This window comes from Podarcis muralis, chromosome Z, assembly GCF_964188315.1.
Source record: "Podarcis muralis chromosome Z, rPodMur119.hap1.1, whole genome shotgun sequence".
NCBI classification, from domain to species: domain Eukaryota; kingdom Metazoa; phylum Chordata; class Lepidosauria; order Squamata; family Lacertidae; genus Podarcis; species Podarcis muralis.
In genome coordinates, this window is record NC_135673.1 from 17,235,030 (window position 1) to 17,248,477 (window position 13,448).

The window sequence follows — 13,448 nt, forward strand, 5'->3', positions numbered from 1 at the left end:
ATTCTGATGCGGATCTATGACTATGTGATATTTACAGGGGCTTGATAACATGAAGGGGTAGAACAGAGGACTCTCCATCACACACAATGTCGCTGGCCCTGAGATTACTGCTGCCAAACACACAGAGACACAGCCCAAAGTGTCAGCATGATATTTGAATTGCAGTGACTGTGCCCCTCTACCTGACCCTTGACACTCTATTTTACACTGTTTCCAGCCCATTGGATGTGACGGGATCCTGTTCTCAACTCACACGTTGGACAAATGTGGTGTTTGTCAAGGAAATGGGAGCAGCTGCACTCACGTCTCCGGGAGTTACAGAAAGGGAAATTCACATCTTGGTAAGGCTGGAGGGGTATTTTGTTCTTATGGGGTAAGGCTTGCCAATCCTTGAGCAAGATGCAATCGTGGGCAGGTGAATTTGTGCATGATCAGGGATGTGGGGAGTCTGGGCTTCCTTGCATCTGGACTGCGGCAAATTTGCCGCTGCCTCCCTCCACAACTCCCCCGCCCCTTTTCAAAGGACCAACATTGAATCAATTAAAAAAAAGGATCCTTCAGTCATTTGTGAATTTGCTCCTGTATGTGAAGAGTTATTCCCAGCCTAGGACTGTTAATTCTTGCAAAGTTTGCTTTTCATACATGGATGCAGTTTTCCACAGGCTATTCTCTGGTCACACACATCCCCGCCGGAGCAAGAGACATCCAGATCGTTGAACGGAAGAAATCTGCTGATGTTCTGGGTGTGTATGGTGCCAGGGGCAGGAACGAAGCTGAATGTTTATAATTTTATATTTCTGCGAAAACGAAACTGTTTGACAAGTAGCTTATTAGCCAAATCGGTATGTGAAATTCAGTCTCTTCCTGGCCTCTTTGGGTTCAGCCTTCCTTCTCCCTCTTGATTGCCTGTCTGTCTGTCCCCCTAGCTTCCAAAACATATTTGCCTGTGTGGTCTTTATCTGCCAACAGTTAAATGCCCTTCTGATTCTGAGACCCCACGTTACATTTTGCTTTGCCAACCCAACTTTCCCCTTCCCTCACAGAACTGGCACTGCATGTCAGCCCTTTGCCAACTACATTGAGAAGTTGGGATGTTTATAAAGACCCCGGGTTCAGCAAAAAACAAACAAAACAAAACAAAAACAAAACAAAACACCAGAGGCTTGCAAATGTTAATGATAAGAAAGTTACTTCTTCAAGCTGACAATCTGAAACACACAAAAGAAAAAGTCGTTGGGAGGGAGGAGGGTGTAAAGTCATACTTGCTTAGCATGTAGCAGAGATTGAGGTGTCTTTAAGATGACTTGTTCTAAGGCGTGGGTGGGAATTCTTTGCCTCTGCTGACTTCTGCAGCTGTTGCGGATGAAGCTGGCTACTACTTCTTCAATGGGAACTACAGAGTGGACAGTCCCAAAAACTTCAACATCGCAGGGACTGTTTTCAAGTACAGGAGGCCAATGGACATTTATGAAACTGGCATTGAATACATTGTGGCCCAAGGGCCAACCAATCAAGATTTGAACATCATGGTAAGTGTGGGGGCTTTTTCTTTGTACCTAGAGATAGGTGGTCAATTTAGGAACAAGCAAAAACACGTCCGTTTGCAAGTAGGGCTGGAAGACTCTAGGGGTTAGAATCTGGGGAAGTGCCACAGCTCAGTGATAGAACACCTGCTTGGCATGCAGAAGGTCCCAAGTTCATTCCCCACGAGTATCTCCAGTTAGGGTTGGGAGTCAAGACACCACTTGACAATACCTAGCTATCTGGACCCAATGGTCTGACTCAGTATAAGTCAGAGAACATACCCACTGAAATTAGTAGAGATGACTAACTTAGGTCCATTAATTTCAAAGGGTCTAGCCTGAGATTGAGTGAGAACCTGAGTGTGATAGCCTGAGAACTTAGATGGATACAGGTATCAGTTTCTCATTTTTCCAGTCATGCGTTTAGATCATCCCATTTCTATATCAGTTTGCATTTTCCCCAGTCGGTTCAAAAATCCCTATGCATTTTCATGGATGTTTCTCCTAAGCTTATTTTTAATGTAATTTTGCTTGATATTGTTTCAAGCCATTTCCTCTAATATAATGCATGTTCTTATGTTTGCTATTCCTCCCCACTTCCAGGTCTGGAACCAAAATGGTAAAAACCCATCTATAACCTATGAATATACCCTTCTGAGGAAGCCGCATTCAAAAAACGTCCAGCCCATTTATTACACCTTCTCCGAGTCGGACAGTGGAGAAAGCAGAGAGATTGATGCAGAAGAGCCTCTGGGTTTTGTTCAGCACAATGCAAGTTTCTTTGGAACCCTCTCCAAAGAGAAGATCCATCTGGAGAATCAGGTGTTTGGAAGAAAGGACACCATTGAAGACCTAGACTTGAGCAAAATCCAAGAGACGAATGAAGTCTATGAAAGAACAGAGAGCAATGACTGCGACCCAACTCTGAAGGGCAAACAGGCCAAAGGTGAGGTGAACCCCAGGTCTTCACACCAGCTGTAGTTCACTCATTGCTAGGGCGGTGACTGTTCATGATGCAAACTCCTGGCCTACAGATTAATATGCTTCTTTCACTATTTTAGCTAGAGTTCTAAAACAACAACATACATCTCAAAAATTTGTACAAGCTGGATGGAATTGACTTCAGAAATTCTCCTGTAATGCTGAACATTCGCCACCTGGTACACACTGAATATTTCAATATTCATTCGCTGTTCATGAAGCACTTAATATAGCTATATTTTGAAATAAAAAGATGCTCAACTTCAATATTTGACTTCATCACTGACATGCAATAGTATCTGGGGTCTGACAGGGAGGGCTTATAAGATTTCAAATTTGATATCTGGCAAAAGCAAGGACACATCAAATGAGAGCCATTGTGGAGTAGTGGTTAGAGGCCTGGAAGATTAGGGTTCAAATACCTACTCAGCCATGAAGCTCACTGGGTGACTTGGACCAGTCACTCAATCTCAGACTATCCTATCTCATGGGGTTTTTGTGCAAATTTGAAAAACAAATCTATAATTTTACAAATCTCTTGATTTCATTTTCCTTCTCTTCCCCAGATTCAAATGCAACCCAATCCAATTACATGGTGGATGGAATTGGGAGAGATTTTGACTCCAGACTTGCATCCAAAGAATTCCTTTCTGAAAATGCTATCACCCATAAACTTTTGGAAAAGACATCAGACTCAAAAGAATCAGTCCAGAACAAGACGGCAAACAGCATCTTTTCCCCAAGGGACCCTGTTAACTCTGTTGGTTCTCACATGGACAGCCTTTATGTTGATTATGATGACGGTGATGATATGATTGCTTATGCCGTCAACAGCAGCTTCCTGGAGCTGAGCAGTGACAAAACCATCAACACATCTTCAGAGACTCAGTTTCCAAATGCCACCATCTTGGTCACTAGTCCTCAAGGGAACAGAACCCACAAAACAAGGTAAGAGGCCTTGAGGTGTTCCTTTGCAACTGAGATTTGATCTACTATATTTCAACCACTGGAGACATTGGGTTGTATCCAATGTTAATCCTACTCAGAGTAGAACCCATTGGAAATCACTGCATGTGACCAACTCAGGCACATTAATGCCAATAGGTCTACTCTGAGTACAACTTTGCTGGATCAAAACACATTGCCCTTCCTTTAAACAGGCGTGTTGGTTCTGATTGTGGCTACTTGGTGTCAAAGGAAGATCCTCTACACATGCTGAGGGGCACACTGCACTGATAGTTGGATCAGGACCGACCAAAATGGCTTTATTGTTAAGTTTAGACTTAAGCAAGGAGAAACAGTCTAGACTAGGTTTACATGGGCATGTTTTTCTGTGTTATTTTTAACATCCTCCCGGTTCTTACGTCAGTGGGGAGAGGAGAAATTCACATTTTGATGCGACTGCCCCAAATCCATAGTTTCCAAAACAATCCACCAGCTGAACCTCAGCTCCCCTTCAAAATTCTCCCATCTCCAAACTTTGCCACACAGTTTTTCAACCAACCAACCAATACAAACTTAAAAATGCTACATTGAGGGAGGGAGTTTGCTTAAAAAATGTGTATAGTCATGAAAATAGCATTTAATATGTGAGGGGAAATTCCGTACAAAGCAATAAAAGCACAAATTGATGGAGAAATTTGGCAAGCTAAACTTACATTTGGAAAAACAGGAATCCAAACTGATGGACTCTGCTCATCCCCACTGATACGGTTAACTAGCCAAACCATTTTAAAATATCTCCCTCCCCCACACCCAGCTCCTAGGAATGTCATTGCAATATCTGTTCGGTTGGTGCTTAAAAAAAACAACAACTTTAATAACAACAAAATATGCTCTTGGTTTAACTTTGGTCTGGTGCCTTGATTTCCACCCCGTGCCTAATAATTACCATACCACAATTCCCAGTCTGGTGAGTTAGCTGGGAGAAAGGCTGTTTTAGTGAATGCAGCTCAGATTACTAGGAACTTTCGCTTGGTGTATGTGACAAGGACCACAGGACGGGCTGAGTTGCTTGCTTTGCTCACTTCTCTTCCTTCTGTCAGTGTCGGCTAAGCTTCTCCCACCTGGTACCCTCCAGATGGTTTAGACTGCAACTCCTATCAGTTCCCAGGGCTATTTCAAGACATATGGAGGGCACCAGGTGGGCAAAGGCTGGCATTCTGTCGGCACAGGCAGCCCAAGAAATGACAGTGAACTCAATTACAGAGCTGCAGGCATTTAAGTGTTAGATTAATCAGCTCACAGCAGTCAACTAATCAACCAACACAGCACAAACCTATACAAATACCTACTTAGACACTTCAGTTGATTGCTTAGAAGAGAGGTGTTTCATTCCCACGATTAAGAAGTAAGAGTACCAGCTTTTTCTCCTTTTTTTGTTGGAAATATTTGAGATCTGCTGGTAGTACTAGGGAATGAGAAAAGGAGGTCTCCTTCGGTTATTTCTTCTTCTTCTAAAAACGAAGGGTCATTTTTTGCTTATTAAAGACAAATACTCTGCCTCATTTCCTTTAGTGTCTCAGAGAGTCGCCCCCATGCAGGGTTTGAAGACGGTCCAACTGTGTTGCTACTCTTCAATTGTTAAATAGATTAATCACAAACCTTTTAACAGATTGACTTTAAAAAAACAACTGTAATGGTTTAAGTAGCAAAATACAGTAGTACCTTGGGTTATATACGCTTCAGGTTACAGACTCCGCTAACCTAGAAATAGTACCTCGGGTTAAGAACTTTGCTTCAGGATGAGAACAGAAAACATGCTCCGGCGGCGTGACAGCAGCGGGAGGCCCATTAGCTAAAGTGGTGCTTCAGGTTAAGAACAGTTTCAGGTTAAGAACGGACCTCCATAATGAATTAAGTACGTAACCAGAGGCACCACTGTATATGTAGATTTACATGGAAATAAGCCCCACAGAGTTAAGTGTGGCTTACCCCCAACTCAGTGCACCTCCAAAAGATTTTTTGTTGATGTCTAGAAACATTAACAACCCATAATACCCCTTGGGAAACAACACCTCTGTCCTTTTCTCTTTATCATTTGTACATTCATAAAATAGTCCAAAACGGGCCAGGTCAGAGCTTCTTCTATCCAGAAATGATGACAGGCAACATGATTTGGCAATTCAGAGACAGCTGAGTTTTCTCCATACTGTATTCTCAGTCCATTTTGCAAAAAGACAGCAATTCTGTTTGGTTTTTTTAAAAAAATGAATTACAAATGTAGTTTTCAACGCTTACTTATTGTACACAGGGACATAGGAAGCTGCCTTATACAGAATCAGATTGTGGGATCATCTGTCACTCTGGGAGGGAGGGATATAAATCAAATTATCACCATTCTATTCTACTACTTCCTTCTTCTGGATATTGTCCCCTTCAGTTTCAGTAGCATATTATTATTATTAATAATAATAATAATAATTTTTTTTAAAAAAATTAATTTATACCCCGCTCTCCCCTGCCAAAACCGGGCTCAGAGTGGCTAACATCAAATATATGACACATTACCATAAAATCAAACAATCAATTAAAATACATCTTAAAATCAAGTCAGAATCAAAGTGAAATCCAATCATATGGCAACCCGCAAAGTAGGAATGAGGACCTTAAATGCTCACCAGCTTAACTGTTTATATTGATCTTATATGAGCCTGTGCGAAAGGTTGGGGGGGCACTTTCATGCAAATTCTTATAAGGAGAAAGGGGAAATCAGACTGGACCCTGACCAAAGGCCTGGTGGAACAGCTCTGTCTTGCAGGCCCTGTGGAAAGTTGTCAAATCCCACAGGGCCCTGGTCTCTTGTGACAGAGCATTCCAAAAGGCCTTGGCCCTGGTCAAGGCCAGTCTAATTTCCTGATAAGAAATACATTGGAAAACAAAAAGAAACAACTCCTAGCAGGGGTTGATTTATTACCTAGAATACAACTCCTTTATGATTGTGGGACATCCAGAAAGTAGAAAACAATGCAGCAACGTAAGAACATGAATCATTCCCAAAATGTAATAATAGACAAGCCTCTTCCATATGTAGGTTAAGCAAGTATACATGTATGTATATTGGAATTGGAAAGCTTTTCCACACAGATCAAACATGTAGGCTGAGGGACATTTTCATCTCTAGTCTGTGAAACCGAGATGCAGATAGCTAGCCACATATTGTCAACAAACTACCCCCCCCCCTTTTTTTCTTTTTTTGAGGTTTGCTTGGGCCTGCTACTGGTGTGGAATTAAATAAGTCTTCTGCAGCACCGTCTATCCATATTCTGCAATATATCTATCTCTATATCTAGTCTGAAATGTCTAAATGTTTCTTTGTCCTTGAATCATCCCGCCACATTTGCCATCCTCTTCTGACACCTCAGTGCGGTGTACCACTGCTCTAACCATTACACCACACTGACTCTGAACACTGGCTCATTCTAGCAATCATTCATTACACAAGCAGCAAGGTAAACAAAAAGAAAGGGTTGCATTCTGCTTATAATTCTAGAACTTTTCTAACTTTTCTATTCCATTTTCTAACATTCCTTTCATGCCACACTACCTGTGACTTTATGGAGCTGTGCCTTTTTGACTGACATCTTGGCACTGTAGGGTTGGCAGGAATCTCAGGGTTCATCTAGTCCAGCCCCGTGCAATGCATGTCACGCTGGATTTCATTCTCACCAATGGGTGTGGTGTGATGTAACAACAAACTTTTATAGGAAAATAGTGGCACTCCCCTGCCCTTTCTGCACATACATGCCTTTGTCCCCCCACGAATCTCCTATGAAAACAACAGGAAAGCTCGCTAATCTGGTATAACTACCCAAATTCCTTCACTTTACTCCTGCAATTTTCTGGGCTAAGGGTACTTACTTAAAACTGATTCTTTTTATTCCTTTTTTTAAACCTAGAATAAAATCATTCAGAAACAAGTGCTAAACATGAGTGCTAGATTTCCAGAAGTGGCTTTTATGTCATATGAAAGTAACCGAATGGGTTACTTCCAGGTTTCGGCAGTTGCGAATGCGCAGACGCGCTAAATTGCGCTTTGCGCATGTGCAGAAGCGTCAAATCGCAACTGCGCATGTGCAGACGCGGGTTGCGAACGCTGCAGGTTGCGAACGTGCATCCCGCATGGATCACATTCGCAACCTGAGCGTCCACTGTAATGCGGAAATTAACAGGGAAATGGAATAACCTGCCATGCGGAGGCAACCATAGTTTAGAACCTTATTATGATATCACTGTTTTTCCTTGAAGATTCAGGACAGATAAAAGAAAGTAATTATTCATATAGTGCAGAGTTTAACTAAGGAACTCCCTCCCACAGGAGGCAGTGTTTGCAGCCAGAGAGAGAGAAATGTTTTTGAGGCATAGCCATGCATGGTCTCACCCAAAGAGGAGGGGAAGATGGATGTTACCTCCTGGGCCTTTCTGAAAGGTTTGACACTGGTGCCAAGACTTCCTGGCCACTTTATAGTACAGCATACCTGGTTCTGTTCCATGCCAAGGACTCAAACCGCACCTTTTTGGACCCTCTGTGTCTAGTGATCAGGGGTATTGGATTGAGTGCAAACTATCTGATATATTTATATACATATATTTGTCATTGAAAACTTGAACTGTTTCTCTTTGTGGGTGTTTTTATCCCATTCTCTCTATTTCTAGACAGTTGAAGCTCTGCCTCTAACCAGGCTGGGGAGTCTGCTTGGGGAATCAGGACAGGTATGTTGGATTATAGCCAAATGATCCCAAACCTTAAAATTTAAATTTTTTTGCACCCCTCACAAAAATTATTATTTCCCCCCCTCTTATTTTGATACAGCACAACAAGCAGCCTAAAGCACCCTCCCCAATCCCAATTAGATGAAAACTATTAATTATTATTATTTTTCCTCCCCGTCAATATTTTTAATGTGAGGAAGTATTGGGGGGTGGAAAATCAACCCGTCATTTGATTTGTCCTCTCTCATTGTGTAGAAACCGGTTGAAGCTGTTCCGAAAGGGCCAGAATATGAGCCCAGCTGATATGTACAGGTGGAAACTCTCCTCCCATGAACCCTGCAGTTCTACCTGCACCACAGGTAAGCCTGAGAGGATGAGCTCGGCAAGGGCCCCCCTCACCCCAAGAATGGGAAGAGAGGAAGCAAATTGCTAAATCCCATAGGCACAAACTGAAGCACCTGTGCCTTATGAAATCTGCGCTGCTCCAAATTTTGCAATGCAGTTCTCTGATCAAAGAATGAATATATAAATGTGTATATAAGGTTTTTTTAATCACTTAAAATGCACCATCAGCAACATTCTTGTCCATATTAATTAATTAATATATTAATAATATTATCAGTGGCGATCATAATGAGCCTGGGATCTTTTTCATGCAAAAAGCAGATGCTCTAAACACTGAGCATTCTGTGATTCTTGCATTGCAGGGGATTGGACTAGATTACACTTGGGGGTATCTTTCAACTCTACCATTCTATGATTCTGATGGTTTATTTATTTATTTCATTTATATCCCCTCTTTTCTTCCAAGATGGTTCTCCCCCTCCTCATTCAGTCCCCACAACAACCCTGTAAAGAAGATTAGACTGAAAGGCAGTGACTGGCCCAATGAGCTTTGTGGCCAAGTCAGGATTTGAGCCATGGACTCCTAGGTCCTAGTCTGACAATCTAACCACTATACCACACTGACTATTATTACTATAAGGTCCCTGGGCAGGCACATCTATTAGCACAAGGACTGGATTCCCTCCTGGGGCTACATGCCAGTGTTAAGGGAGGAACATAAACCAAAGTCGATTGAGCAACAGATGCAACCCTTGCCATCGTACAGAAGGCAGCATCCCAACCCGTGCAGAATTCAGTTTCCAAATCACATCTCCCAATTCAAGCAAACCATTTGCATTTCTATTAGGTCCATGGAAGGCACCTCTGGTGCAGTTTGGGCCATGATTTGGCAAACTTGACAGGGTTCTGCTGGACTGAAATGTGGGAAGGCTTGCACCCACCTAATGTTTAATTGACCCTTTTCAACCTGAATTAAACATGGTCAACGGTAAGGCGAGAAGGATATATGCAGACTACTTAGTCTCCTTTTGCCCCCTCTCCTTGCCGCCTGTCCATAAGCATCCCCTTTTCCAGCCCTGGGTCACTCCAGGTAGGTCCACCCAGGGCAATCCAGGACTGTCAACACCCAGTCCAGACACATTCCAGAATGGCCAAAAACTGTCTGATTTGGTTTGTGATTTGAGATTTGTCCAAGACAGATAGATGGCCTTAATGTCACAGTTCGAGGCTCCCTTCTGGACAGGGAGAAACACTCAGCGCAGGTCTGGCAAAGGGTGTGACCTGGAGAGAAGTGGGTATGGCTATGGGAACATCCTGAGGGCCTCATAGATAGCCCTGGAGGGCCACATTCCAGCAGAATATTCAAGATGCAGGAGAACAAAAGGTACACAGCACATAGTTAAACTGCTGAACTCCCTCCCTCAGGAGGAAATGATGGCCAATAACATGGATGACTTTAAAAGACGATTAGACAAATTCATAGAGGAGGAGAGAGTTATCAATGGATACTAGCACGGGGGCTATGCTCTGTCTCTGCAGTTAGAGACAGCAATGCGTCTGAATGCCAGTTGCTGGAAACTGCAGGAGGGGAGAAGGCTCTTGTGGTCAGGTCCATAGCTGTCAACTTTTCCCTTTTCTTGCCAGGAATCCTATTCGGAATAAGGGAATTTCCCTTAAAAAAAGGGAAACGTTGACAACTATGGTCAGGTCCTGTTTGCAGGTTCTCCACTGGCATCTGGCTTTCCACCGTAAAGTTATGGGTCATTTGCTTGATCCAGCAGAGCTCCTCTCATAAAGGTTTATTGTGATAGCAGAACCTCTGTGTCTAGGGAGAGTATACCTCTGAATACAAGGTAATTGGAGAATACTCTTGCACTCTGACCCTACTTCCATTTGGAGCATCTGGTTGGCAACTGTGAGAACAGGGTGCTGGAGTGGATGGGCTCACTTTGGCCTGATCCTGCAGGGCCTTTCTTATGTTCTTATTCCTGAGGCTTCCTATGCCTGAGGCATGGGAACCAAGAGTGTTCTGGGAAAGTATTCCTGTGGAAAGTGGTGCAGAGTAAGATAGAAGGTAGGGCAGAGACTCTTGATGGGGCAGAAGACCTTGAGGAGGTAGGGCTGGTGGAGCAAATGTCACAGATTCTGTATTGGGCAGTTTCCAATGTTCCTATGATGCAAATCACTGGTCCTTATCGCTCCATATTGCCAACACTGATTCCAGTGGCTGGAAGCTAGAATCCAGTGACATCTGGAGGGCTGCAGGTATGTTCCCCCTCCCTGATCCACACTGACCTGTCTAAATACAGGTGTGATGTCCACCTATGCCATGTGCATCCGCTATGATGGAATTGAAGTGGACGACATGTACTGTGATGCAATGACCCGCCCTGAGCCAGTCCATGAATTCTGTGCAGGAAGGGAATGCCAACCAAGGTAAGAGTATGATGTCAGGTGATTGACAGGTTGGTGGCCTCTCACCTTGTTGTTAAAGGCACCTAACTCTCTTGCTGCCTTGATGCTTCGTCTGCTGGGTCTATCCGCCTAGAGTTGTGAGTTCAGTGTTATGGGTCTTATTCTGTGGAACCCCCTTCCTAGTTTCTCCTAGCTTCTGTTCAGCCTATTAGATCAGGAGAGCCTTATTTTTTTATTTTTAAAAAATGCAATGGGTTTTGGCTCATTTACTTGACTGTAACAAATTCCAGAAAGCAGAAATTTAAAAAGCGGAATGAGGTCAGATGATGATGATGATGATTGATTACACTGCCTTTACCCTAAACTAAAGGGTATTTGTACCCTATACTTTAGCCAAAAGGGCTCCCTGGAACAGCTTAGGTAAAAGGTAAAGGTACCCCTGCCCGTACGGGCCAGTCTTGCCAGACTCTAGGGTTGTGCGCTCATCTCACTCTAGAGGCCGGGAGCCAGCGCTGTCCGCAGACACTTCCGGGTCACGTGGCCAGCGTGACAAGCTGCATCTGGCGAGCCAGCGCAGCACACGGAACGCCGTTTACCTTCCCGCTGGTAAGCGGTCCCTATTTATCTACTTGCACCCGAAGGTGCTTTCGAACTGCTAGGTTGGCAGGCGCTGGGACCGAACGACGGGAGCGCACCCCGCCGCGGGGATTCGAACCGCCGACCTTTCGATCGGCAAGTCCTAGGCGCTGAGGCTTTAACCCACAGCGCCACCCGCGTCCCTTACAGCTTACCTATGGTCAATTAAGACAAGACAGTCCCTACCTGCAGGCTTACAATCACAACAACAACAACAACAACAACAACAACAACAACAACAACAACAACGCACACACACAGAGGAAAAGAGACAAGGAGGGAAAAGGAAAACCAAAACCAATTTCTCAGGCACCAATTTCTAAACCAATTTCTGTGGGAAAGGAGTTCCACAGCTTGGAACTGCCACAGAGAATGCCCTCTCGATGGCTGCCAACCCCCAAAATATTCTGAGGGCAGAGGGACTACCAAGGGGGCCCCCTCTGCCGATCTTGGCTCCTGAGGGGTCTGTAGGGACATTTAGGCACCAGGCAGCTGTGAGCACATTTCCTTTCTTGAGGTTTGCCCCCATCACCTCCTTCTATCCTGAAATGCCCATTCCCTCCAACACAGGTGGGAGACAAGCAGCTGGAGTGAGTGCTCCAGGACCTGTGGTGAAGGCTACCAGTTCCGCATTGTCCGATGCTGGAAGATGATCTCGCCTGGGTTCGACAGTTCCGTCTACAGCGACCTGTGTGAATCTGCTGACATCACCCGTCCAGAAGAGAAGAAGATCTGCAAAAACCCAGCCTGTGGGCCGCAATGGGAGATGTCCGAGTGGTCAGAGGTAAATCTGCAGAAGGGATATGTTTTTGACAGGGAAGGATTTAGGCTTGGAGTTAGCTGACCTTAGGAATGGCCGAATCTGTCCATTATCTTTCCAATCCTAATTTCATTTTGTCCTATTTCCACGCATCTTTTCAAGAGTATTTTTTTTTTTTTTAAATAAAAGTCTTCTTGAAAATTCGTAAGCATTTTAGGGTCCGCTTCTCCTTATAGTAATTTTTGGAAGCATTTTTGTATGTTTGTTTCATTGATATATGCTTTTGGGGAACACACTTTACCCTGATATATATGCATCTTGTACACATTTTGGGATTTGTTTGCTTTGAGGAATTGTGCAGCAAAATTCAGAGAAGTCTGAACTCCAGAGGGTAACTTTGTAGCCTGTGCTCTGTGGCCCTTTTGGCAGGCGCAAAAGGGGCATCTATGGAAGCAGAGCCCCTCCTGCTGGTGGAGAACCACCAACTGCCCAGCACCCTAAATCTTCCCAGCAGCAGAAATCGGATGTCAGGATTGCTCTGTAAAACAAACAAGTGGACTAGACAGGCCATTGGCCTGAGTCAGAAGGCTCTCCTTACCTCTGCCTGAACACCACAGAATTATTGTGCCACCTGTGCAGTGGGGTGGGTGCAACAACCCCCCCCCAGGCAAGACTTGTATTGCCTTTTCTCCTGCATGCACACTCCTGAAGGCTGAATAAGAGCATCTTGGGGCAACCGGTCTGCTGGATAGAGAACACTTGGCATGCCAAGATCGCCCTCCTTCGTCCCCGAGAGAGAGCTTGGATATGGTTCTGGTTCATACTTGAAATTCCCCTTCCATACTGAGTGCCAGCGGTAAATGCTTGGCTGCCAGCCCTTCCCACTGAAATCCTGCTGTGTTCTTTGCTTTTATAGGATGTTTTTTATTCCTCCCCCCCCCTCCCACCACCACCCCACAAAAGAAACACACATCCACCCACACTCTGGTATAAAAAAAATATGGATTGCTTCTCCCCATGCTGAACTGAGTGATTTAAAAAGAGAGAGTCTTGATTGTGTTAAGCTACCTATTTTA

The 13,448-nt window shown here is 44.1% G+C and overlaps 1 protein-coding gene across 3 annotated transcripts in view; it reads left to right on the plus strand.

Moving 5' to 3' along the window:
- Window positions 1-13,448, plus strand: part of ADAMTSL2 (ADAMTS like 2) — a 39,228-nt gene that overhangs the window by 14,162 nt on the left and 11,618 nt on the right. For all 3 annotated transcript variants that reach the window (XM_077922194.1, XM_028715321.2, XM_077922195.1), the window contains 8 exons: window positions 218-341; window positions 663-743; window positions 1,354-1,529; window positions 2,127-2,469; window positions 3,071-3,452; window positions 8,472-8,575; window positions 10,871-10,997; window positions 12,183-12,396. In XM_077922194.1, the coding sequence (XP_077778320.1) occupies window positions 218-341; window positions 663-743; window positions 1,354-1,529; window positions 2,127-2,469; window positions 3,071-3,452; window positions 8,472-8,575; window positions 10,871-10,997; window positions 12,183-12,396 (1,551 nt within the window). The remainder of the gene's footprint in view (window positions 1-217; window positions 342-662; window positions 744-1,353; window positions 1,530-2,126; window positions 2,470-3,070; window positions 3,453-8,471; window positions 8,576-10,870; window positions 10,998-12,182; window positions 12,397-13,448) is intronic.